Source organism: Sceloporus occidentalis, unplaced genomic scaffold, assembly GCF_023333645.1.
Source record: "Sceloporus occidentalis isolate IW3139 unplaced genomic scaffold, rSceOcc1.0.p SCAF_7, whole genome shotgun sequence".
NCBI lineage: Eukaryota > Metazoa > Chordata > Lepidosauria > Squamata > Phrynosomatidae > Sceloporus > Sceloporus occidentalis.
In genome coordinates this window covers 2,100,911-2,126,606 of record NW_028316987.1, presented here as the reverse complement: position 1 = coordinate 2,126,606, position 25,696 = coordinate 2,100,911, and the positions used below count along the sequence as shown (strand labels likewise).

General features: G+C 42.3%; 2 protein-coding genes across 9 annotated transcripts in view; both read right to left on the bottom strand.

Moving 5' to 3' along the window:
- The window catches only part of LOC149309014 (uncharacterized), a 20,134-nt gene extending 5,366 nt beyond the window's left edge, over window positions 1–14,768 (bottom strand). For 3 of the 8 annotated variants that reach the window (XM_089531639.1, XM_089531642.1, XM_089531645.1), the window contains exon 1: window positions 3,590–7,484. The gene's annotated coding sequence lies outside the window, so the exon portion shown is untranslated. Of the gene's footprint in view, window positions 1–1,185; window positions 7,485–14,706 lie in introns of those variants that run through there. The other 5 variants (XM_089531638.1, XM_089531640.1, XM_089531641.1 and 2 more) reach the window with 3 other exon arrangements.
- On the bottom strand, window positions 12,917–25,696 carry LSM12 (LSM12 homolog). Its single transcript, XM_089531647.1, has 5 exons — window positions 25,344–25,696; window positions 20,728–20,861; window positions 19,802–19,911; window positions 15,747–15,873; window positions 12,917–14,916 (listed from the first exon to the last, which is right to left on the bottom strand). The coding sequence occupies exons 1-5, from the start codon at window positions 25,462–25,464 to the stop codon at window positions 14,824–14,826; spliced, it is 585 nt and encodes a 194-aa protein (XP_089387773.1). The 5' UTR covers window positions 25,465–25,696; the 3' UTR covers window positions 12,917–14,823.

Genomic DNA, 25,696 nt, shown 5'->3' with positions numbered 1-25,696 from the left:
CAGAGGTAGCCATGTTGGCCATTCAGCAAAGTACAATAACATCCAAAATCCACAGTACCTTTATTCATCTATTTTGTGTGTATTCGTTGGCTGAATAAAGGTATCAGTGCTTTGTGGATTTTGGATGTTATTGTACTGTAATAACAGTACAATAGAAAGAAGCTGTAGCATCAGCTTTCATAAACAACATCCTCAGATCCATGGAATGAACAGATGCCCAGGCAGGAAGGACTTTTATAGACTGTATAAATGCCCATGGAAATGCAAAACTGATGATGAGGTGACAAGTTCAATTTTAACTATAGCCATTGAGGGACAAAGGCAGGAGGAAATAGTGTCAAGGTGGGTGAATGACCATGTGAATGGTGTAGGGAGTTTTGGAATGTGTTGTGTGCAGGCTGGAAAACAGAAAGGAGATATGTTAAAATGGCTAAGAGAGTCCAGTGTTAAAATATGTGCAGTGTGCTAGGAAGCCATTGTCTTTGTTCAACCCACTGTTGATGGATAGGAGTTTGTGAACACAGAGTTTATCAGACAAGGGAAATTGGAAGTATAATCCAATGGCAATCTGAATGCAATCATTGGGTTTAACGTTATTGTGGGATAACCTACTACACGCAAATTTGGGCAATGGGAAGTCAGTCCGAACACAATCATGTGGTTTCACGTTATTGCATGATAGACTGCCACACGTAAATTCGGGCAATGGCATGCTATTTTCGGGCAATGGGAAGCCAGTTCAAACGCAATGCACATTCATGTAATAGTGCTAAACTAGCAACTTTAAGTGAATGCGTTCTCGCCCCACTTTCTTTTCATTTGAATTTAAGAGAAATTCCTCCCGTTTGATAAACTCCCAAGTCTAATCCAGCTGTCCCTTTGCATACAACCACTAAAGGTACAGGAACTCTCTCTGGTTTAAATCTGGCAATCCTACTCTAGCATCAGTCATGCTGGCTAGGACATAGACAGGGAAATGCCCAGAGCCAACCAAACTTTGGGCAGATATGGCTTGGTACGGGTTCCTGGGAGATCTGGCACAAAGCTGGCACTCCAACAATGGCTCTTGCACTCATACAAAGGGCTCTGTACTTTTCTGTAACACTCATATAGCCCCAACCAACCCAGTCTTAATTTAGTATGACTTTCAAAGAAAGCCAACAAAGTACACAAAAGCAGACTGACCAGTGATCCAAGAATGGCAAACTACTTCTCTATTTGCTCCCAAATAGTTATATTTTATACCTCAAAGTTTGGATGGGTGGGGGTTGCCAGATGGAAAACTTGACAGAGCTCCTGTACTTTCAATGATTATCTAGAAAGAAGAGGGAATTTCAGCAAGTGTTGCTTCTCACACAACCAGGGGACAAACAACACTTTCTGAAATTCCCTCCCCAACACTACCATTAAAAATTCAGAAGCCTATTCGAGTTTTCAGTCTGGCATCCCTAGGAGTAGGGAGATCTAAAAGGTCATATATTGCTTTATGTTTATTCTAGGAGGTAATCTACTGGGTTTTATTTATATTTAACATTGTGAGTTTAACAGCTGGTCCATAGGATTATTTGGGGGGGGGGGCAGAGACTAAACACAGGACAGCTGTTTGTTCATCCAAATTTAGGTCACTTAACACTTTTAATTCTAAAAATTCCTCTTGCAGTTTTGTAACACCACAGGAAATACTGTATGCCAGGGTCACAGACCATCCTCTGCTACAGGCTTAGAGAAGGACTGGGAACATCACGGTATTAAAATTAAATACCAAGACAAGATGCTACTCAGCCAGAGTGAAAGGCATTGGACTGAAAAGCCTCATGATTTCAGTATGTTACCCTTAGGACACATGTTTAGGATTGCAAGCCTAAGGTGATGTTTAACTCTCACTGAAATCACATTCACCTGTGAATAGATCATGCCTCTTAAAGAGACAGCATAATGCACTGCCAAAAATATTGGTCAGAGGTATAGAGAGGGGGAAATGAATGCAGATATTAATCACAACAACCATTCAACATGGAGAACCCAAAAATGCAAGAGGATGTTTTTGATCCATATCCATTTTAATCTCTGCCAGGGACAGCTCTTTTGCAAAGCTAATGGTTCTTAATCCTCCGCCCAGGACCAAGGCAACCAAAACATTTTCATTACAATGAGGAGCAATATATTTTTGCTTGGGGAGTATACATATATGTATATACACATACATGCACAGTCAATTGTTGTCAGGACTGCAACTAAACAGAGAGATTTTGGGTCCCTCCCTGTAAGCCCTGGTGCCACTACATTACAGTACTGATGTTGTCTTAGCCATGGAAAATCAAGGCTCATGTCACAGATCATCTCTCATTCAAGGAATACCAGGTGCTGTAGGCTATATTTCTGAGGATGGAACTGACAAAAACACCTCTGAGTACTCCTTGCCTAAGAAAAAAACGATGAAATTAATTAATTAATTAATGGGCTTGGTGTAAGTCGACAAGCCACTTAAAGGCCATACACAGAGATAAAGTGAACCTATCATGAAGTTTTCTGGGCAAGATTTATTCAGAGGAGGTTTGCCTTCCTCTGAGGCTGAGAGAGTGTGACTTGTCTAAGTGGGTTTCCATATCTGAGTGAGAATTCAAACCTTGGTCTCCAGAGTCTTAGTCAAATGCTATAGTTCCAATCCATTGGATGGAGCCATTGCAGTTAAAGCCCTATCAAACTACTTTTTCTGCGGTGTGGATATATCCCCAAAATGCTTGCCTAGGGAAATTTTTATACTTTCACACCAACCAGTGATTCATTCAGTCTGCAAGTCCTACCTTGACAGTGAGTTTATCTGCACATCTTACAGCCCAACAACAACAAGGTGAACCTATAATGGGGGGAAAGGGCAGAGTAGAGAATTAATAAAATAAATCAATATTTTATGCAACAAAGGAAGGAAGGAAGGAAGGAAGGAAGGAAGGAAGGAAGGAAGGAAGGAATTTACTGCTGTGAGTTTGTATCCCTGCCTGTTGTGTGTGTGACTGATTCTTCAAATATCCCGATACATTTTCTAGAAGAAAGGACATTAGCTTTTCGTGGTCTACAGCGGTGCTGCTCAAAGTGGTTGCCCCTGGTTCATTGCTGATCCAGGAGCCTCTGGCTGCTAATCCTGGGCAAATTTCACAGAAATAAAGAAACAGTTGTAGCCAAGGGGCACAAATATGGTATAGGATCCTGGCACATTCGTGGGGGAAATACTGGTCCCTCCCACCAGAGAGCCTGAGAACCACTGGGTCTGGGTTACAGTCCAGATGCATGTCTTTAAGGTGCCACAAATTATTTTGTTGTTTGGGCCAAACTAATAACAAAAGACTTCTCTTCTCCCACCACCTAGAAACTACTAAAATTGTAGCATTCCACAATTTCCTAATACATTAAAAACAACAACAAAACAATGGGAACCCATGTCCTTTGGTGCCTGCCATTGCAACTAGCATATAAAGCACGCACCTTTCCCCAATCATTTTAATAATGTCGTATATTGTTTGTACTACACATCAGGAGGACCAATCTTTCTTTTACCCCTCCCCATAAATGCACCCAAATCTTCCAGTCATACCTTATGCGCTGGCTTGTGGCCCTGCTAGGAAGGCCTCTTTTCTTTCACCCATTTCCCTGCTCTGTTCAGGTCTTCTTCTCTACTATTCTGCTGCTGGTGATGCATCTCCCCAGCAAACCAGATTGCTTTCCAGGGCTAAATAAATGCAGCCGAGTCCTAATCTCAGTTTGGGATTACAGGGGTTGGCTGTCTGGCCTGTTGCCACTCTAGCAAGTGAACTGGCCTGACAAAAAACTCTTTCTCATCCCAAGGATTGCATCTTAGAGGGAAGGAAAGAAAGAGAGATTGAGAAGGAAAGGAAGCTGCTATCACCATAAACGCAAGAGACAAGATGGAAGCCAAGGCTTGGTGTCTAAGATGTTTATCACACGAAGGAGATCGGCAGTTTATCTTGTGAATATTCTGGAAAAATTGCATAATTACACATAACAATTTCACATGACATCGCCCAAAACTCACCGTTAAAATGGTCACAAAGAAACATTAATGCGCATCATTTTACTTTTGGGATTTCTGCGACAATGCATTTCCAATATTGCTCTATTTGCATGATTGAGTGTGATAATAATTCGCACAATTACTCACAATTTCCGCTTCATTTGCAGGATGCTCTAAATGTGCTTTAATCTCTCTTTAATGCCAAAATCAGCTCCAGTGTGATAAACTCCTAAGTGGGTGTTTTGCCAAAAGTGTTTTTGAAATAGAGAGAAAGAACACACCACTGGAAGGAAGGCTTAACAGAGTTATTAACTTAGCAGGCAAGATTTCTAAATGTAGCGCAGACCATTCCTATTTGTTGTGTGCCTTCAAGTTGTTTCTGACCCATGGTGACCCTAAGGCAACCCTATCATGGGGTTTTCTTGGCAGGATTTGTTCAGAGGGGGGTTATTTTTGCCTTCCTCTGAGGCTGAGACAGTGTGACTTGCTCACAGTCATCAAGAAGATTTTCATGGCTGAGTGGAAAGTCAAATTCTGGTCCCCGAGAGTCCTAAGGTGCATCTACACTGTAAAAATAATGCAGTTTGACTTCACTTTAAGTGATGTAGCTGTATCCTATGGAATCTAGGGATTTGTAGTTTTACACGGTGAGTCCTGGTGCCTCACTAAACTACAACTCCCAGGATTCTTTAGGATGGAACCATGGTAATTAAAGTGGTGTCAAACTGCATTATTTATACAGTGTAAATTCACCCCTATTAGTCCAACATTTAAACCACTTCACCACACAGGACCAAACCATTCCCATGATATGTGCCTGCCCTTCAAAGTTGCCATTCTACCCCTGTTGAAAAGATATCTGTTGCTATCATTAAAAACGTAAAGCCAGCATATAAATGGGGGCGGGGGGGGGGGGCGGGAGTGGGGGTTAAAAGTCCAAGATGTACCTTTTCTATTTTCAGTGGAAAAGAAGATATAGATTCGATATGGTCCTGCAGGATTGCAAAACATTCCATTTCTGTATATGTTATGTATATACACTCTTCCATGAAGCAAGATTGTCTCTCCAAGATATACAATACAGCTTATATATATAAGGGATGGGATTGTCTTTCTTACAGTCAAGTCCTCCCTGCTAGATGCACACTAGCCTTGTTTTATAATTTATAAAGTCACAGTTCACCACTGATAAAGCATCACATTTCAGTTATTCAACACCTGAGTCCTCATGCCAAACAGGTAAAACCATCCACGCAGCATCTCATCTATTATGAACAGCCCTTTCCTGTGCCCAGTTAATCATGGCTTTGTTCAATTAAGCAAGTACAAAGGTGGGCATCCTTCGATTGACAGATACCTTCACATGTGGGGCAAGGCTATGCTTCCAACTATGTAGAACTCCACACCTTCTCAGAAAATAGGAAATTAGGATATAAAGCTTTTTTTTTTTTTTTTTTTTGAAGAGAGGAGATTAAACAAATTCACATCAGCTATTCTTATCTGACCCCACCCTGTTTGGGTTAAAGCAGGGTTGGGCAACTATGGGAGGCTAGGGGAGCACTAGGAGACTTGTGGGGAGTACCTCCCATCACAAGCCCCCTCCATTTTTGCTACTCCAAACGCCCATCAGGGACGGGCTTTTTATAGGAACAGGTGATGACCAGAAGTCACTTCCAATTTACATCTGGTTTTAAAAATGGCCTTTTCTGAACCTAAAGAGGCTGAAGGGCATCAAAGTGTGGCAAAAATGCCTCCTACATGCCCTAAAGGGCATTACAAAGAGTATTGGCCACTGGGAACCACAGAAACAACTCAAGATTCACGTAACACATGGGCCAAATTTTATCCACTCACCCCTGGTTTAAAGGAAGAATGAGCTTTTCAGAAGGAAGGGTAGCTCAGTTATAATATACATGAATTGAACATCTCTTTGTCTGACTGCAGTATATAAAGGAGCTTCCTATAAAGAGAGTTGAAGAAATATAGGAAGTGTTCAGCAAGGAAGAATGACACTTTCTGTATTTCTGAATGCGTCGTGGGTCATTGTGATGTGCTAGAGACCATAGAATGCAGAGACATAGCTGTGTTCATCTAGAATATCAATATGTAAAGGAATCTTGCACCACCTTGGACATTAACTGGTCCAAAAATGTTATAGCATATAAGCCTTCATAGAGTTGGTCTACTTCCCTAGATGCATGGAGTGAACTGGTGCCCAGGAAGGACCTTTATAACCAGACTGTATGAGTAGACATAGAAACATGTGAGTATGGTGATGAGGTGACAAATTCAACTTTTTCAATGGTTCTTGAGGCACAAAGGCAGGGGGAAAGATGTTGCCTGGGGCCAAGGTGGGTGGATGATCATATGAATGGTGGAGGGAGTTTTGGAATGTGTTGTATGCAGGCTGATAAGCAGAAAGGAGATATCTTAAACTGGCTAAGAGCATCCTCATGAGGCTGGGGAGTTAACTAGTGTTATGTGTAGTGTGGCAGGAAGCTATTGTCTCTATTCAACCCACTGTAGATGGATTGAAATTTGTGAATATATTCTAATTCAGCTGTTCCAATCTTCCTTTATAATTTGGAACAAATAGAGACCTCAGATTCAGTCCATAGTAGGGTTAGGAAAGAATCCTGACTAATATTCTGGAGAGCTCCAAGATTTGACAACACTAGGTTAAATAGACGTAGGGCTGGAGCAGACCGGGCAGCTTGGTGTTTACATGCCACTCACTTTCAAGCTGCTCAGAAGCTGCCCAGCTGTTTACACAGGGGTGGCTTCATGATGCTCTGGCAGCATGGTGTTTACACCCCGCCAGAGTGTCATGAAGCTGGCTTCCAGTTGTGACGCAGATGCAAAACCAGCTCCACCCACCCACAGCAAAGGGAGCAGCTCTTTGCCACCCTTTTTACAGGTGACTTCAAGGCGGATTGGAGCTACAGCATGGTTCAAGCCACCCCTTCCACCGGTCTATTTTGGCCCTAAGTTTCTGATAGGATATAAAATAGTTGTTCTACACTTTCACAGAGATCAAAGTTTGTTGTTATGTATCTTCAAGTCATTTCTGACTTATTGTAACCACAAGTCACAATAGGCAAACCTATCAAAAAGGCCAACCTATCACCAAGTTTGCTTGGCAAGATTTATTCAGAGGGGGGTTGCCTTTGCCTTCCTCTGAGGCTGAGAGAGTGCGACTTGCTTAAGGTCACCCAGTAGGTCTCTATGGCTGACTGAGGATTTGAACCCTGGTCTCCAGAGTTGTAGCTCAAACCACTACACCATGTTGGTACGATGCAGCAACCTGTCAAGGTCTGTAGAACCCTTGGCATGACCTCCATTTTTTAATTTAACATCACAATCCTATAAACTTCATTGCCCTGGAGAGCTGGGTCAAAATGTCTCATTTGGAAGAGATCACAAGTTTTACCACTCTAATGACATTGCACTAGCCTTCCCCCCCCCCCCCCCCACAAAATGTGTGGCAACTGCATTAATGGTGGAGCGACTGCAAGTATTTCCAATCTACTCAAAACCAGTAAAAAAGGAAATTCTCAATGGCCAACAGAGAAAATGTGAAGGAGGGGAGCATTAGTGATGTAGCCATTTTCTGGCCTGGAGCCAATACCAGCCCAGGAAGACTTGGGTCATTTTTCTTTCTCTTCCACTTTCCTCTCAGTTTGTTGTGTGCTCTAGTGATTTCAGTGTTGGAATAAGATTTATTTTTTCAGCCTCTGAAAAAAACAATGGCAAATCTATCTCTTAAAAAATTGCCAAGAAAACACCTTGCTCTGTGAGTGTATATCTTCACGCTGCCTGTCAGCTTATGGCAACATCATGAATTTCATAGGATTTTCTTAGCCAAGGAGTACTAAATTTCCTCTGAAATTTAACCTGCTGCACCTGGTATTTGCTTCCAATCTCCCATCCAAATACTAACTAGAGCTTACTGTGCTTAACTTCCAAAACCAGACATCTGGTGCCTCTGGGGTATTTAGGCCCACTCAGTTTGCCTTGAGTTGCCGTCTTGGAGGTATGCAACATGACTATAACGGTGCAGCAGCAAATACATCTTTCCCCAGATGGGGGCATGTGTGTCCGCCTGAAATAGTGAGAGATGTCCAGAGTGTATGGGGAAATCCTTCATGCTTGTGTTTTTTGTAATATTGCCCATTGCCCATACATATTAATATGGAAACAAGGAGATGGGCCACTGGTGAGTATCAACTGAGTATCAAGTACATTTTGGCATCAAGGCCAAGTCACATCACAATTAATTTCATGTGCAAAGAAGTATTCTTTCAGGAGGGAAAACTGGTAACATTGATGCAGAATAGGTTTCAATATCTTGGCAACCAGTTTCCACGAGAAACAGTTTGCAAAGGCCATTTTGATCCAGTTTGGGCCATAATACCATTAGATAAGGTGGCAAAGCAGTCAAAAATAAGAAGAGATTTTTGTGGGTTTTTCAGGCTATGTGGCCATGTTCTAGAAGTTTGTTTCTGACGCTTCGCCAGCAGCTGTGGCTGGCACCTTCTGCACAAATTATTTATAACTCAGAAAAACTGAGGTGGTTTGGCAGGTGCCAAAGGATGTTAGAAGAACATTTTTAAAAAATCTTTTTTATCTTTTTCCTATTCCATTCCCACTTCTGTCCTGAGATTAAAGTTGGGTCTCTATCTTTAGCATTTCACGTTTTATGGTTCACTGTTGACCTACTACTTGGCCTCTGCTACTTGCAGTTTATTAGTGGGACTTCCATGCATCTCACCTGGAAATTGTAACAAAATGATCAGTGTTCCATGTCACAACATGCTTTCATTAACCTTGCCCATTTTGGTCTAATGATAAAAGCATCACAGTAGATAAAGTTTGAATGAAATCAATGGGATCGCCCATCCCCTCACAAATAGCTACAGCATGGGGGATAGATTTCCACAGCAACAGTAAACTGTTGTGAACTATGAGCCTATAATATTGCAAAGTATTTGGGGCTAGCTTGGTGTTGAATGGACGATTAAGGTCTATTTGCCTGACAGAATATCTGGTGTTCTGGCAGAGATGAAAATGTCTAGAAATGGTTAAATGATACAATAAAAGATCAATAGCACTAGTGGACTAGGCGATCAGCATGATAGTTCCATAGCCGCCGCCACCACCACCCCACAAAATTCAGCCTGTTACAACCCATATCAACAAACCAAGAGCCTATGCATACTACACAATTACAATGGGGTGGTTCCGTTTTAATTGCCATGCAAACTTACTGTGGAATTCTGGGATTTCCAGTTCTGGGAGGAGCATTGCACATTCACAGCCATAGAGCTCTGGTGCCTGACTGAACTACACATCCGAGGATTCCACTGGATGTAGCCAAAGTGGAATGCAGCACTGTACAATGTGTAAAGGACCTCAGTTCCAAGTTTTAAAGTCCCCTAGGAACAGGCCTTTTGTAAAGCTTCTGGGGTCCAAAGCACACTGCAGAAAGAATCCAGTTTGAAAACACTTTAACTGCCCTGGCTCAATGCAAGGGGATCCTGGGGATGATAGTTTCTTGTGGCAACAGAGCTCTCTGACAAAGAAGGCTCAATGACTCACAAAACCACAGTTTCCAGAATTCTCTAACATTGAGCCAGGGCCATTAAAGCGGTCTCAAACTGGATTGTTTATGCAGTGTTTTGGACCTGGGTCTCAAGTGCTCATTCAAGAACAGGACACTCCAAAATGCTTTGTATTACTAAAAGGATTGCTCACAGTAATATACTGTTGCTGGTGGGGGGGGGGGGGGAATAAATTAAACACTCCCAGTTTTGTACTTTCTGTCTTCCAAGTCCTTTTCCCAATGTGCAATTTCAAGTGCTGTCGTATTTTGATGCACTGAAGTAAAAGTGGATCCAAACTCAGTGATACAGTATATGACTTCATGTGTCTGTCATCTAAACTAAACCCTGGCTTATTTCCATTTACACATTTAGGGCAGTGGACAAGAGTTCAAGTGAGCACACAATTTCTAAAAAACCAACTTGTGAGATGTGGTGTTGGAGAAGAGTGCTGAGGATTCCATGGATGGCTAAAAAGACAAACAAACGGGTCTTTGATCAGATCAAACTAGAACTCTCCCTGGAAGTCAAGATGAAGACACTGAGGCTGTTGTACTTTGGACACATCACGAGAAGGCATGACTCACTCAAAAAGACATTAATGCTGGAAAGGTGGAAGGCAGTAAAAAGAGAGGAAGACCACACACCAGATGGACAGACTGAATTAGGTAATCTACAAGATTTAAGCAGAGCAGTGGAGGATAGGGGGGCTTGGAGATGTTTTATCCACTGGGCTGCCATGAGTTGGGTCACCTTGACGGCAGTTAACAATGAAAAACTGCAGAACAGCTTCATATAGACATCATACAGGAATGCTATCAGAATAAGAAAGTTAAAAGCTAAACCACTGGTGGGTCTGTTCACATGAATATGCAAGTTGGCTCCTTTTTGCTTTATGCCCCCACCCCCATTGGATTGCCATGTCACAATGTTGCAGTAAAAGCAACACATTAAGCAGTTCTCACCAGGATCTAGAATCTATAGCCATCCTCTCCACCGGAGTCCCGAGTACATGGTTGGGAAAGTGTGTCAGCTAACAATACTCACCATCACAGCCTGGCAAGTTACACAGGTGTGCCAAAATGAAACCCAGAATGGTGTTACTTCTGGCCTTTCCCTTTTTTCTCAGTTTTTTTGGGGCTGAGAATCTTCATGTTTTGTGGTCATTTTGAGCATTTTTGCTACTATCAGAGGAACAAAAAACACCTTTAAAATTAGTTCGGGGCTGGTGACATCAGGGGTTCATTTTCTCCATCTATGCCCCAATGCTTCTGTGTCAATCCCACCCACCTCCCAATAAAGAGCCCTATATAAATTGATCTCCCTCTGGCAGTTCCACCCATTTGGTGAAATACATCAGAGGTTTGAACTGGTCATTCTCAGTTTTGATGTTATGCTGAAGATTGCATAAGAATCCAGGAGAGCTGGTTGCCAACCCTGATCAAATAAGAACGCACCACTTTTGAGTCGTAACATTCCCATTCCGAGTTTCAGAAAAATCCTATATGAAAGCCCTCACAATAAGAACCATGATCGATAATTCTGGGAGTACTTCTTAAGCGATCTTAAACTTTCTATAGCAACTACTCACAATCCCATTTTTTTTCTCTGAAGCCAAGGCCAGTAGGATTAAATCCCAAAATCAAATTCAGCCTAATGTATTTTGAAACAGGATACAATGGAAAATACTCAGGACAGTGTGAACTAGAAGCTTATAGAATTCTTGAAGGGAACTGCTCAGATCCCTTTTCATTGGAACTATTGCACTAACTCTTCCATTTATCTCACTTATGCTCTCTGCAGAGGTTGCAGCTTCTTGACTGCAGAAATTCAGCATGTTTGTGTATCTCCACTAGAGGAGTATGACCAACTTCAACAGCATTCCATGCAAATAATGTAGTTTCCTATTGCTACTCAAATCTTGGTTTTGGCAAGACCAAAAAACAAGAACAATGGTTGGTTCATTATGTTCTGTTGCACACAAGTATGCACACCTCTGAAACATTTCAGCCAAAACAGACTATTGGAAAGAAGAAGAAAAACATAGATGACTGTGGGTTCTGCTTTCCTAGGTTAGTACATAAGCCAAATGATTTCTATTCCTTGACTGGATTGCTTGTTTCTGAATCCATCAAGCACTAGCCACTTTTCTCCCAAGTCCCCTTAGGCAAGAAAAAGATTAGAGGCAGGACAAAATTCAAGTGATGGTTTGTAAGAAGATCCAACATTTTCAAGCAACTCTTAGTGAGACTGACACACACACATCCTCCTCTGAAGGAAAGTGTGGAGGAAATTATACACACCTGTGTGGGAAGAGGTGCCCAGGTTCCTACTGTAGCCTGTAGAAGTGTTACCATCAATACTCTTGACTCTGATTCACGCATTCATGAAGCACTACTAATACGTACTGAAGAAAACAAATGATGGACATGTGCCCTCTCCCTCACATAGGTAACCACTATGTGAGTGGTCGAATAAAGAGAGGACAAGTCTTATGTACCTTTAATCAGTTGTGTAAGAGGGTATTTCAGGAGTAGTACCTTGCCATGCATTGCCTCTCCTACATACTGATTCAAATATAATAATCAGTTCTTTTAACACAGGCAGGCTATGTAAGCCAGCCAAACTGGACAAATTGTGCAAAGGCTTACTTTCCTTACTTTTTTTCAAAACTAGGTAATACAAGGTCCCCCCCATCTTGTTACTCTGCTCAAGTTTCTTTTTTTGAAATATAGGCTGCCTGAAGCCAAAACGGTGGGTGGTGGGTGGGTTAATGTTCTTCTTTCCAAGTGTGTTATAAGAGTATAGGCATGTTCTGTTTGTTCTCTCCTTGGCTGCATCTGCACTGCAGAAATAATCCAGTTTGGAATTGCTTTAATTACCATTGCTCAATGTTATGGAGTTCTGGAATTTGTAGCTTTGTGAGGTATTTAGCCTTCTCTGTCAGAGAGCTCTGGTACCACAATAAACTACAAATACCAGGATTCCATAGCACTGAGCCACTGGTGTCAAACGGGATTATTTCTGCAGTGTGGATGCAGCTCTAGTACCATTACAAATGGAAATATTAACCTACTCATATATTTCACAGGCAATATCAAGCAACACAATCCACGAAGACGTCAATAGATGCAAGGCCCTGCATTAGTGTTTGTAATTCAAGTATTCAAACTGACATACAAGTTTGTACAGGAGATACTGTGTATTCACCAATGATTTAAATCCCTCCATTCCCAAAAACCCTCTGCCCTTGCCCTTCAAGACACAAACCCACTAACACATATGTCTGTTTGATGGTTAAAAAAATTCTGGGTTTTTATTGGTTTTGCTAGACAATACTAAAAAAAAATCCCTCCATCCTGAAAGGCAGGGCTTGAATTATTTAAAATTTGATCCATTTGTTTAAAAAAAAACAAAAAGGGGGAAAGGGGAGAAGAGATCATGGCAAAAAAAGTCATTTATAAGCTCAGCTTTTGTTCAAGTGAAAAATCCATTTCCTCCCCAAAACAAATTTCTAAGGCAAGGATGTTTATAAAGGACAATGAGAGCAGTCAGCCTGGGAGATGAAAATCAGACAAACGGAGACTACTTAAGACCAACCTATGACTAGGACCACTGGGATTGAAGTTGGTCAGAAAACTCTAAAATGTATTCTAGGAAGATGGTTGAAATGCACACTAGAAATCATGTACACTAGAATTCGGGACAGGAACTGTATTTCTTGGGAAAATGGGCAGTATTCCGTAAGCAGTGTAATACCACTCACAGGAGGAAGAGAGAAAAAAAGTAGCAACACATTTGACTTCTCCAAACAATGGCTACCATGCCTGATCAAGTAGATTGAAACAGAGGAGCAAGCTTCCCTGTTAACAATAGTGACACATTTACTGCATACAGCTGTGCACCACTGGAAGGAATCAATTGCCATAAGCTATGAGAACATTTATTCAGGAGAAGTAACCAAAGCACACCCTTCAAATCCAAAGAGTTCACTTACCATGCCACAGAAAACTGTGACAAGGATGGCAACTCACCTACTGCCCTGCCTCTCCATATTCTTCTTTTAAAAGGAGGTCAGTGTGGTTATATTGGAGCTGAGCATAGCCAAGCAATGTGTGGACTCTGCCCCAAACCTCACATCCCTTTCCAACTCCAAGTTGGGTCATAAGGAGTAACCTTTGGAATAACCAGCAAAAGAGCACATGAACAAGGAAGCTATCAGATCTCCCAACACTGCATGCCTTTTCAAAAGAACAAAATTACTCCAACAGTACTATAGGGTGTTACTCAGGAGCAATTCCAATCCAGTGGTATTACCAGAGCCCTGACTTAGGGAAACGTAATGTGACATACAAGCTCAACTTGTGAAAGACAATGAGAAGGCAGCCTGCAACCCTTGTGCATCTCTCACCTCCACAGGGTATGGCCCACTAAAGCCTTAGCTTCAACACAGATCTGATCTCTAGAGTTGTACATTAAAAACCGCAGAAGGCTTGATTGTTAAGCACAGAGATATGCATTATTCTTTTTCTGCCATGATCCCAGTTCAGAATACTGCAAGAAGCAGAAAATATTTAAAGGACATTTTATATATATATTTATTATATATATATATTTTGAGATAAGAAAAATAAGGCTAATTCAAGCCTTGCCCTGTGCAAACAAAAACCAAAACGAGAGATCGCCAGTCACACAAAGGTCCCGATTACATCACCACAGTCAGCCTGTTATTTTCTGTTTTCTCTATTTCTTTTTTCCCCTCCTTTTTATAGGACAACTGGGAAGCTGAATTCTCCTATGGTACAGGAGGGAGAGGGTTGGCATGGAATTGATTTCAGTAAAGCTAAAAACAAAACAAAAATGATTTGGGGAGGGAGAAAAACCTCAAAGACAAGACAGCTGACTGTTCTAGGGGGGTAAACTTGATGGGCAAAAAGTAAAGAGTCTGTTAGTCAAGTAATGAATGAGTTTTTAAATTATTCTCTTGTTTTTGAAGTCTAAAGTTCGGAAGCTTGTGGGTCCCCTATCATTACAGGGCCGCCACAAAATAGAAGTGGAACCCCCCTGCCCTCCCCTGACCTCTTTTTGAAGAAGTCTGTGTCATCTGCTGCTGCTGCTGCTGCGTGTTCGAAGGGCTCCCCCCACCCCCACCCCCCGCAGGAGCAATCTATCGCAACCAGGAAGGGCAGGCGGGACTCAGGACGAGAGGGCACTCTCCTTCTGTGTTGGCTGGACTTGTGAACGCTGCATCACCTTTTGGCTTTCGACATCTCTAAAATGTTTCTCGACCTAGATGAAGGAGAAGGAGGCAAGAGAGTTAGTAGGAGTCTGGCTGAGTGGGGCTAACTTCAAGGAATGCAGTAACCGATGATGAGCTTAGCTGAATGGCAGCCTACAACAAGATAATCAGGAGACTGCTATGCAACTAATGGGCTCTGCATAGTTATATAGGAGGCAGAGCCAGATGTATTTACAGGAGGGGTGAACAATACATGAAGCAGAGGAAACAAGGTTTTCTCTTCACTCCACACCACAGCCACACCTGTTTCTCTGTCTATCCTATTAAAGAATGATTGTGTGGCAGGTAGAGGATATAGGACATCAAAATAATACTAGTATAATAGTTTGTAGCAATGGTTTGGTATGTCCTAATAGAGCTTCAGTCAACTGACTGATACTAGAAGTACTTGCTCCTTGCTTCAAGCACTTCAAAGGGAAACAGCAGAAATTTACAGTTTAAGTTCTGTCACTGCAAGAAAGGGGCTTCCATTCTATTCTATTGACAGGATCACCATCTGGATTATCTAGGATTCAAATCTCTTCCTCATTGTCACACCCTTTTTTAAAGGGGTTTGGAAGACAGTACCACTTGAGTAGAATTCAGACATAGCAATGTTAGTCTGGAACATCAGTATGCAACCTTTGAAACTAATTAAGAGAAAGAAGTTGTAGCATCTGAGGGAGTGGACCAAGTCTACCAAGGCTTATACTACAATTTCTTTCACTCAGTCTTAAAGGTGCTACAAACCCTTTGCAGCACCACTTGAGGTCAGTCTTACTTGTCTGGCTGCTTTTTAAATGACACCCCCTCCCCAATCTGCTGGCATTGGTCTACTTACTATTTTGCGTACATGACTTAGGGCACTCCCCTCTTTTCCTTTACAGTTTTCCACTTGGTACGGAGGGGCAATGACAACTTCTTCCATCACGACTATATTCTTCTCTTGCCATTTACAATCTTTAATACTGGAGGAAGCAACACAGGATTCATTGGTTTTAATACAAATGAATTTATAAAAATCCCATGGTAAACAGCCAAAACTATAGAAGGCAAGCATGGAGTCAGAGGTAGCTGTCTGCTCTCCTTCCCTTTGCCTATCCCTATTCTCCACTGGCTTCCTCTTTAGCACAAGTGTGGCTTCGCTAACATTACATACCATTATCAACATGACGGAAACTGCATAACCTCAGGGGCATGGCACATTACAAACTAAAAAGGCAGAGAAGCCTATGGAAAACAATTAGATTTGACAAAGAGAAGAGGAGAAGAGCCAGGACAAAAACACTAGAAACAAGGTTCAAATTGAACAGGAGACTCTTTCAAATATAGATTCTGAAACACACATAACACAACATATCCTCCACCCACCTGCAATTTACAAAACACAGAATCTTCTGTGGCTCTCTGTAGCCAAAGGACTTGGTAGTCCAGCAAGGGCATCTTCCTAGACAGTGTGCAATGTCAAGTTGCGACAGGAAGGACACACAGAGAGGTCTATGTGGGGTCTATGTCAGTGTTGTATCTACTCTTGCTGAGCCTTCAAAGTCCTGGTCTGAGCAGCATGCATGGGCAAAGTGTGGCCTAACTTCTGTTGGCATTCAGGGGCCCGAAGGGATAAAAAATGTTTTTTGCCCTCAAAAGCCCTCTAGGGGCTGTGGGCATTTTCTGCCCTGTTTTTGAGTCCCCTTGAGCGATTTAAGGCCCAGAAGGGCTCTTTTTAAAAACTCAGAAGTAAACTTGAAGAAAGGCCTCTCCTGGGCCTAAAATGGCCCAAAGGAGCCTAAAGGCATGGCAAAAATGCTCCTAATAACCTTTAGAAGATATTGGCAGGCATTTGGATGGGAGCAAATAAAATTAGTTTTTTGCGGCAGGGATGCAACTGCCCAATTTCTCCTAAGGGATTCATTCAACCACATAGCCTCTCACAGTTGCCCACCCCTATTAGCTTCAGGTGAATAACAGGAAGTCCAATAACTGCACTTGTCTATGTGTTGTGTGCCTTCAAGTCATTTCCAACTTATGGTGACCCTAAGGCGAACTTATCATGGGCTTTTTTGGCAATATCTGTTCAGAGGAGATTAGCCATTGTCATCCTCTGAGGTTGAGAGCATGTGACTTGCCCAAGGTCACCCAGTGAGTTTCATGGTCAGGCTGGGAATCGAACCCTGGTCTCCAGGGTCATAGTCCTAACACTCAAAAGGTTCAAGTCACTGTGCCACACTGGCTCTAGTTCTTATTCGTTCAGCAGTTTAATTAACACATAATTTGCATGCCAGTCCCTTGAAACTGGTTCTGGCATCTTCTCCAGTGTTGTGTCTTTCGACTAGCCCAGCCCCAGGTATGTACACTGGGATGGAAACTCTGGAAATGAACCCCTAAATGTGAGTTGAAGGAGTTCTTCTCAGATGCTCAATGCAAGGCCACTGGGTGTGGGTCTAAGTCACAAACACAATGCTGGCAGGAGGCTCAGTCACTAACAGCTCGCTGCTATCACTCACTCTGCATGTGAGTAACATACAAAAGAATGTGAGTGAGGCATTTTTCTGTGGCTCATGTGTACAGTTTTGCTCAGTGTCTTTAGCCCACAATATGCTGAGACAAATCTATAAAGTCCTATACAGCTCAGGTCTAGGCTGTTTGTAGGACCATTATCTCCCTTTATGAGCCTGTTAGAGCTTTAAGATCTTCAGGAAATGCCATTCTCTTCGTCCCACTACCTTCTCAGTCTTGTTTGGTGGAACAAAGAAGAGGGCTTTCTTGGTGGCTGCTCCCACACTCTGGAATTCCTTCCTAAAGGAGACAAGGATGGCTTGCTCCTTGCTCTTCTTTGGTCAGCAAATCAAAACATTCCTGTTCTGTCAAGTTTTTTAAAATGACTGTGACGGACTTTTAACACTTTGCTGTGCTGTCTTATTTTTTATATTGGATTTAATGCATTTTAAATAGATTTAAATACATAGATTAACTGTTTTTAATTAACTTTTACTTTTCTATCTATATTTTAATTTATTTTTGCATAGTTTTTAATCTGTTCTCTTTTTAATTTGTAAGCCATCTTGAGTCCTAGTATTCTCAAAAAAGTGAGATATGAATGAAAATAATAAATAGTAGTAGTTGCTGTTTTAAGACCAGCCTTACCACAGGTCAAGGCTGTTATGATACATCAGGCAGAACTCAAAACAAAGTGGATCCATCAATTTGACACATATTTTGTACACAACTATAAGTAAAGCTGAAACATGAGGCCTATTTTTTTCTCACGGGTTATCAGAATCAATTAGTTGGGGGGGGGGGGAGGAACCATGCAATCGTCCATGCCTTATGTCAATCCTGCAGATAATCTTATAGTCACTGAGATAACCCACTTTGTAAAACAACTGAATTCAACATCTATATGTATCAAAAACATCTGTTTTATTTTGTTTTATTGAAAAAATTAAAAGCTTAAAAGATTTAAAATCTAGAAACTCTTTAAACCAGCAGCTACATAGCCTTCATCATACGTTTATTTCAACCTATGTTGTTATATCTTAACAGGATTGCCTTGAAATCTTTGAAAGCACTGTCAGACTGCGAGAGATGATGGGTTAATGATTGGAAGTTTGTACTTTTCTGTAAATGTAGCATGAATCTCTATCACAGATTTCTTCAGTTTATAAGTGTGTGATGGAGACCCATGATGGATCCACACCAAAAAGATTTTGGAAGATGTAGTCTTAAAATGACTCAATGGAACAAACTGTCCAAATAGTTTATGTCAACATGCACACAAAGGTATTTTGATCTCTATAATAATTAAGTGTGATATTTGGAAAAGTATATTGAAGATGCTATAAATTAGATTGTTGACAGTAGTCTTTAAATGCTTCTGTGGCACATGGTGTTTTTACAGATTCATATTATTGCCCAATGGAATGGCACCCTGTAATTCCATATATTGTTTTAATTGGTCTAATGTTCTTATAGCCATTATCTGATTACTTTTTGCATTACACACTTTTTAACAATGCACGTAATATTTTGCTTTGTAAGAGCAACAATCTATTTTTCTTCTCTGATCATTAGGTATTAGATAGGCCAGCCAATATGGGAGTCATGTAAAACAAGCATGTTAACACACTATCCTTCAGCAGGCTGACAAATGAGAAATTCTATGAAGCACAATTCACGGCATCCCTGCAGCAACAGTAGTTCAGCCACAGTTCATGCTTCTGTTCAGTTCCATCATCCACCCTAGAACATTTTTCAATGTTCAAAGTGTGGATGGCAATGGGAGTTAGGCCATTAATGAACGGTCCTTCCCAGGGTCTTTGAAACTATTGGATGGATTCTGATCTAATGAAATATGGAGACTGGTCAGAGGATAGTTTTCCTTCCAGGAGCAAAGTTTTCAAGGAAGTGAGAAAAATATAGGAAAAAAGCTTCTTCCAACATTTAATGAAATCAAAAAATTTGAGAGGAAAATGCTATGACTGCAGATGACAGTCATTTTTGTGTTCAGAGTTCTGTAGACATGGGAGAGATACTTACACAAATTTAGAATCAAGGTTAGTCTGAGATAATGGAAATAAACTGGATCACTGTAGTTTAAATGGAGCCTAAATACCCGAAAGGCATCAGATCTTGTCTGATCTTGGAAACTAATCAGGGTCAGCCTGGGTTAGTACTTGGATGAGCAACTACCAATTAATATCAGGTGCTGTAGGCTAGATTGCAGAGGAAAGAACCAGCAAAGCCATCTGAGTATTTCTTGCTTAAAAAAAAAACGCTAAGAAATTCATGGGGTTGTCAAAAGTCAATAGGAGACTTGAAGGCACACACACTCTGGTAGTTTCCTGCCCTTTCCCCGATTACCTTTTTGTCCATATTCCTCCCTCTAGCCCTGCTACTTACGTCTTGTGTATAGTCTGGAAAAGCTGCTGTCCTTCCAAAGAGACCCCAGCACTAATTGCATATGCCTGGCTCAGCTTTTCTTCCTTCTCCATCCGTGCTTTGTTTGCAAGCTGGAAGGAAAACATGAGAGACACAGGTCTTAATCTCAGAGTACAAAATGCAGCAGATATGTTGATCATTAAATGAAGGTGAGTTTGAAGGAGAATAAAAGTGTGTGTGTGTGTGTGTGTGTGTGTGTGTGTGTGTATTGATGACAAGTAATGTGACAAATCCTCTCTCGTGAGCTGAAATCTTTCTCCAACAAACTAAATAACAATCCATAGATGTATAGCACACAACAGCTTCATACAAGACTTGAAAGGACATAATAAAATGATAGTGTAATATCACAAGGCTCATAGTCCAAGCCAGCTATAAAGTTGTTACTTCATTTTTGCTAATAAGCATTCCTTGCCTAATCAAATAAAAACCAAAAGTAAAATGGAAATTTTGTTTTACTTTCAAGAAACAGAATAGTGTCTATTTCTTTGCCTGAGATTGGAAAGTTGGAATTGTGTTTGCATATGATCTGTGCAGCATTTTTAGTTGCTTTGACGTGACGTAATAATGGCAAACTGGAAACTTTCCACATAAAGTTTTGAATTTTTTTAAATATCACATTTAAACTATATTATGTGTGTTCAACTTTCCCCCCTCCTGATTAAATATTTTGATTCATATACTTCTGGGACATCCGAAATTGCTGTTTAATAAATAAGCCAGACAAACATGCTAAATCAGACCATGTTCTACTTAGGGTATTGGAAAATTTAAAATTTTCCATGCCACTGACTATAGCAATAAGCAGTTCATGCTGCTTATGATTTGTAACTGTTGCTTGAAAACTCTCACTGGATGGACAACACATTTTCACAAAGAATTCTTACCTTGCTAACGTTGAGTGAAGCTAAAGGTGGGGGAGTTTCTGTGCGGTCATTAATTATTTCCACGTCTGAAACATACTGTAGGTTTATAAGCAAGATATCTGCATGGTTGGGTTTGCCACTTGAAGAAGGACATTCTGGAGGAAAGATAATTAAGGAAACAACATCCAAAATGTATCCTGCAACATCTCAGAGAGAAAATGGTTTATGAACACCATTTGAAGAAAGGGTGTATGGACATGTAGTACTCAAACATTACAACTGAGTGTTTGTTGCAATCTCTTTGCCGGTTAACTTTGCAGCTAACCACCCTACAAGTGTGTCTGACTGTGATCATACATATGATGATCTAAAACAGAAACCTTGGTTTTTGAGATGTGTGAAAATGATGCAGAAGGCAACATGTACAGAATTTAAAGCAACACTGCCTAATTTAGCTCTCTATAGATGTATCAAACTATAATGTGCAGCATCCCCAGTTGGCACAACCAATTATCATGTCCGCTTGGGATGGCGGGATTTGGTTCCCTCAACAGGTTGGGGAAGGCTGCCACTAAGCAAAAACTAACCTGCCAAGGTCAACAATGAAAGATTGGGGTTTATTCTATATACCCAGTCAGGCTACATTTCAGGAAAGCTAATACAAATTATGTATTATGAATTGGTTATGAATTGGTGAAAAGAAGTATTTAATGCACTGTACATATTTAGACAGTCAAAGGGAATGGAAATTAACAACTCCCCCTCTCTTGTAACTGGCTAGTCCCACTATTCAAATTGCTGTAACAACTACACAAATATGTGCAAATACTAAGACTACATGAACAAGTACACATCTTTGTGGGCCATTTATAATTATTCACAAAGGTGATGTCAATTAGCCCTGAGCAGGTCTATTGGTGTTACCTATAATAATACAAGAGTGGCCTAGGTAGATCTGTTCAGGTGTCTATCTAATTCAGCATCCTGTTTCCTAAAATGGCCAGCCAGAGATCTATGGATGGCCCCAAACAGGACATGAAGACAAACACAGAAGCACACTGCTTCTGATCCTGGAGGCAGTGCATAACCATCCTGAATAATGCTTCTTAACAGCCTTTTCCTCCGTGAATTTGTTTAATTACATTCTAATGTCATTCACATTGGTGGCTTTCACATTTCATGGCTGCAATTCCATCATGTATCTATGAGATGTGTGAAAAAGCACCTCCTTTTGCTCATTCTGAAGCAGCAGCTGCTGCTTAGCCCTATGAATTAGAATGAAAACCCCTTTATCCACTTTCTCCCTACCGCACTACTTTAGAAATGGATACCCTCGCCCAATTCAGTGCAGAAACACCTATCTGGACCAACAGCACCAATTTGCATCTACACTGCCCTGCCTCATGACATCCCAGGAAAGACTTTTAACAGATTCAACAGATAAAACAAGAGATTCTGGCAAATGGAATCCAAAGGAACTACCATCTCGAGCCCTATATGTCTTTCCTCTATGCCCTCAGAAGTCATTTCTGGCAGACTGACACAGGGCTAGCACAAACCTAAACATTAGGAAGAAGTTCCTGAGGGTTAGAGCTATTCCACAATTGACGCCACTGCCTCTAAGAGTGGTGGGGTCTCCTTCTTTGAGGTTTTTAAACATGTATGGATGCGCGAGACAGACAGTGAAGAAAGCACCTAAGAGGAAAATCAACTCATTTGAGATATGATGCTGGCAACAAGTACTGAGGATACTGTGGACAGCCAAAAAAGACAAAAAGGCCTGAACTCTCACTGGAAGATAGGATGATCAAGTTGGCGACATCAGGAGAAGGCAGGACTCATTAGGAAAGATAATTATGCTGCTAAGGGTAGAAGAAAGAGAGGAAGACTATACACCAGATGGATAGACTCAATCATGGAGGTCACTGGTCTGAGCCCACAGGACCTTAGCTGAGATAGATCACAGGAGGGCTTGGTGACATCCCATTCACAGGGTCTCCATGAATGGGGGGCATTTCGAAAGCAGTTAACAACAACAACATATGCATTTTATATGAGCAAGTGCATGCAAGGCAGTGTATATTGTATATTACCTAATTAGGAACAAGTTACAGTCATTGAATAGAAGGTGGGAAAAGGGCAGCTAGCATATTGGTTGGGCAACTTCAGCTGTGGACAAAATGTCTGAAAAGGTAAAACTGACCATTTGTGTCCTCACCCCTTGCTAATAAGAAGTAACTGGAGGAGTAGATTTTTTTTGGTATCCTGTTGCTGTTGCATCTAGTACTTATATAGACAAATGGTCAGTGTTTAAGAACTAGACAAAATCATAAAGAGTAAATAGCTGAATACTAAAGTTAGAATCATGCAAGCCACTGTATTCCCCATCACTACGTATGGATGTGAGCGGCACCAGTGAAGAAAGCAGATAGGAAGAGAATTAATTCATTTGAGATGTGATGGAGAAGAGTGCTGAGGATACCATGGAGGGCCAAAAAGACAAACAAATGAGTCCTAGAACAAATCAAGCCTAAACTCTCCTTGGAAGCCAAGATGACTAAAATGAGGCTGCCATACTTTGAACGTTAGTGCAATTGGACCTTGGTATCCGCAGGTGATCCACCTCAGACTCTCCATGAGAATACCAAAAATGTGGGAGCTCAAGTCTCGCTATCCCTAATGGCAGCGCAACATGCATTCACCTGCTAGCATGGCCATGTGCACATGCCACCATTGGAGACAATGGGGTTTGCTGTCCATGGATGCTTAAATCCGCAGATGGCAAGCCTGCAGGTAATGAGGCCCCACTGTATTAGTATTAGATGGATAGGATCAATCAGGGAGACCACAACCCTGAGCCTACAGGACCTGAGCAGAAAGGTAGACAACAGGCGGACTTGGAGATGTCTCATCCACAGGGTCACCATGATCTGGGGACAACTCAAGGGCAGTTAACAACAACAACAACATATGCATTATATATGAGTGTATACATGCATGGCAGTGTATATAGCTTATAGCCTAATTAGCACCTATTTACAGTCATAGAACTGGAAGGTGGCAAAAGGCAGTTAGCACAATGGTTGTGCAGCTTCAACAGATGCATCTCGTGGCTGTGGACAAACTGTTTGAAAAGGCAAAATTGACCATTTGCATCCTTGATCCTTGCTAACAAGCGTTAAATGCAGGGAGGCGGATTTTTTTCCCTTTGGTACCCTGTTGATGTACTTATAGAGTACTTTTGCACCACGGGAGTACTTACATAGAAAAATGGTCAGCATTACCCCTTCAGAGAACAGTGGAGTTGCCTTCTTCTGAGGCTTTTAAGCAGAGCCTGAATGGCTGTTTCTCAGGGGGTCCTTGGATGGTGTGTTCCAGTATAGCAGGAAGGGGTTGACAGAATCATAGAGTTGGAAGAGACCGCAAGGGCCATCCAGTCCAACCCCATTCTGCCATGCAGGAACTCTCAATCAAAGCATCCCCAGCAGATGGCCATCCAGCCTCTGTTTAAAGACCGCCAAAGAAGGAGACTCCACTACACTCCGAGGAAGGAGTGTGTTCCACTGTCGAACAGCCTTTACTGTCAGGAGGTTCCTCCTAATGTTGAGCTGGAATCTCTTTTCCTGGAGCTTGCATCCATTGTTCTGTGTTCTAGTCTCTGGAGCAGCAGAAAACAAGCTTGTTCCCTCCTCAATATGACACTGTCTAGGCAGCCCTTGGGGATCTCTTCCAATGCTAGGGTGGCCCATTTCAACCATCTCCCTTCCAGGAAACCCATGCTGGCGACTGCCCTTCCCGAGTAGGATCGCCTTCCTCCCTCTTCTCATCCCTCAGACTATTTAAGCCTCTCAGGGCCAACCAATTTCTCTTGCCACTGAAATGGGACCCATTTCCATCATCTCCCTCTCAGAAAACCCATGCTGCCGGCTGCCCTTCCTCTTATTCTCCCTCAGCCTGTTTAAGCCTCTCTTGCTGAGTGCCCTCAAGTCATGCCTGACTTATGGCAACCCTGAGGTGGTTCTCTTGGCCAGATCGATCCTGAGGGGGTTTGCCCTGCCATCCTCTGAGGCAGTGGGTCTCAGTGGGCTTCCATGGCCGAGGCAAGATTCAGTCCCTGGCACCACAGCCTCAACACACACAAAGCGCCTGAACTGCCCTGGCTCAATGTTAGCAAATTTGGGGGAACTTCAAGTTTGTGGGACACAGGGTTTTTTGGTGTGTTTTCCATGCTCTGAGGCTCCGCTCTGGCTATGGATGCCAGCCATGAAACCCTTCGGCTTTACATTCTGCGAGACGTTTAGCCTCCTCTGCCAGAAATAGCCACCATAAACTACACTTCCCAGGATTCCTTAGCACTGAGTCTGGGCAGCTGAAGCGGTCTCAGACTGGGCTGTTTCCGCAGTGTGTTTTGGGCCTGAGGAGGCCTCTGCAAGCATCGTGCAGCCAGTCCTGCTCTCTAAGCCATTGATATACAGACATCCATATTGGCTTCTATTGTTCCCTTTCGCCCTCTCTCCCTCAAGGGCCAGGCCAAAGGGTCTCCGTCCCTCTTTAGCCAGAGGCACACATCCCTGCTTCCCCTTCCCCTCCCCGGCCTCTCTCCCCTCCTTCCCCTTCCCCTTCTCCAGGAAGGATACTCAGCGCCAGCATCTTGCTGGGGTAGTCGAAGGCCACCACCTCTCCCTGCAGCCGCTGCTCCTGGCAAGTCCGGCACGAGACCTGGCTGCCCACACTGAAGTACTCGCCTGGGGCCGCCATCTTGTCTCAGGCCCAGGCGGCAGCGGCACCCTTCGCGCCTCCGCTGCAGCAGCAGCAGCAGCCGCCGCCGCCGCCGCCTCCTCCTCCGAAGGCAAGGAGGCCCGGAGGGAAAGGGAGAGCCACCCCGGGGCTCCCAGCCAGACCCAGCGCGCTCGCCTCGCTCCCTCCTTGAGCCGCCTGGCTGCTCCAGCCTCAAGGAAGAAGGAGGGGAAGAAGGGGGAAAGGGGGGATA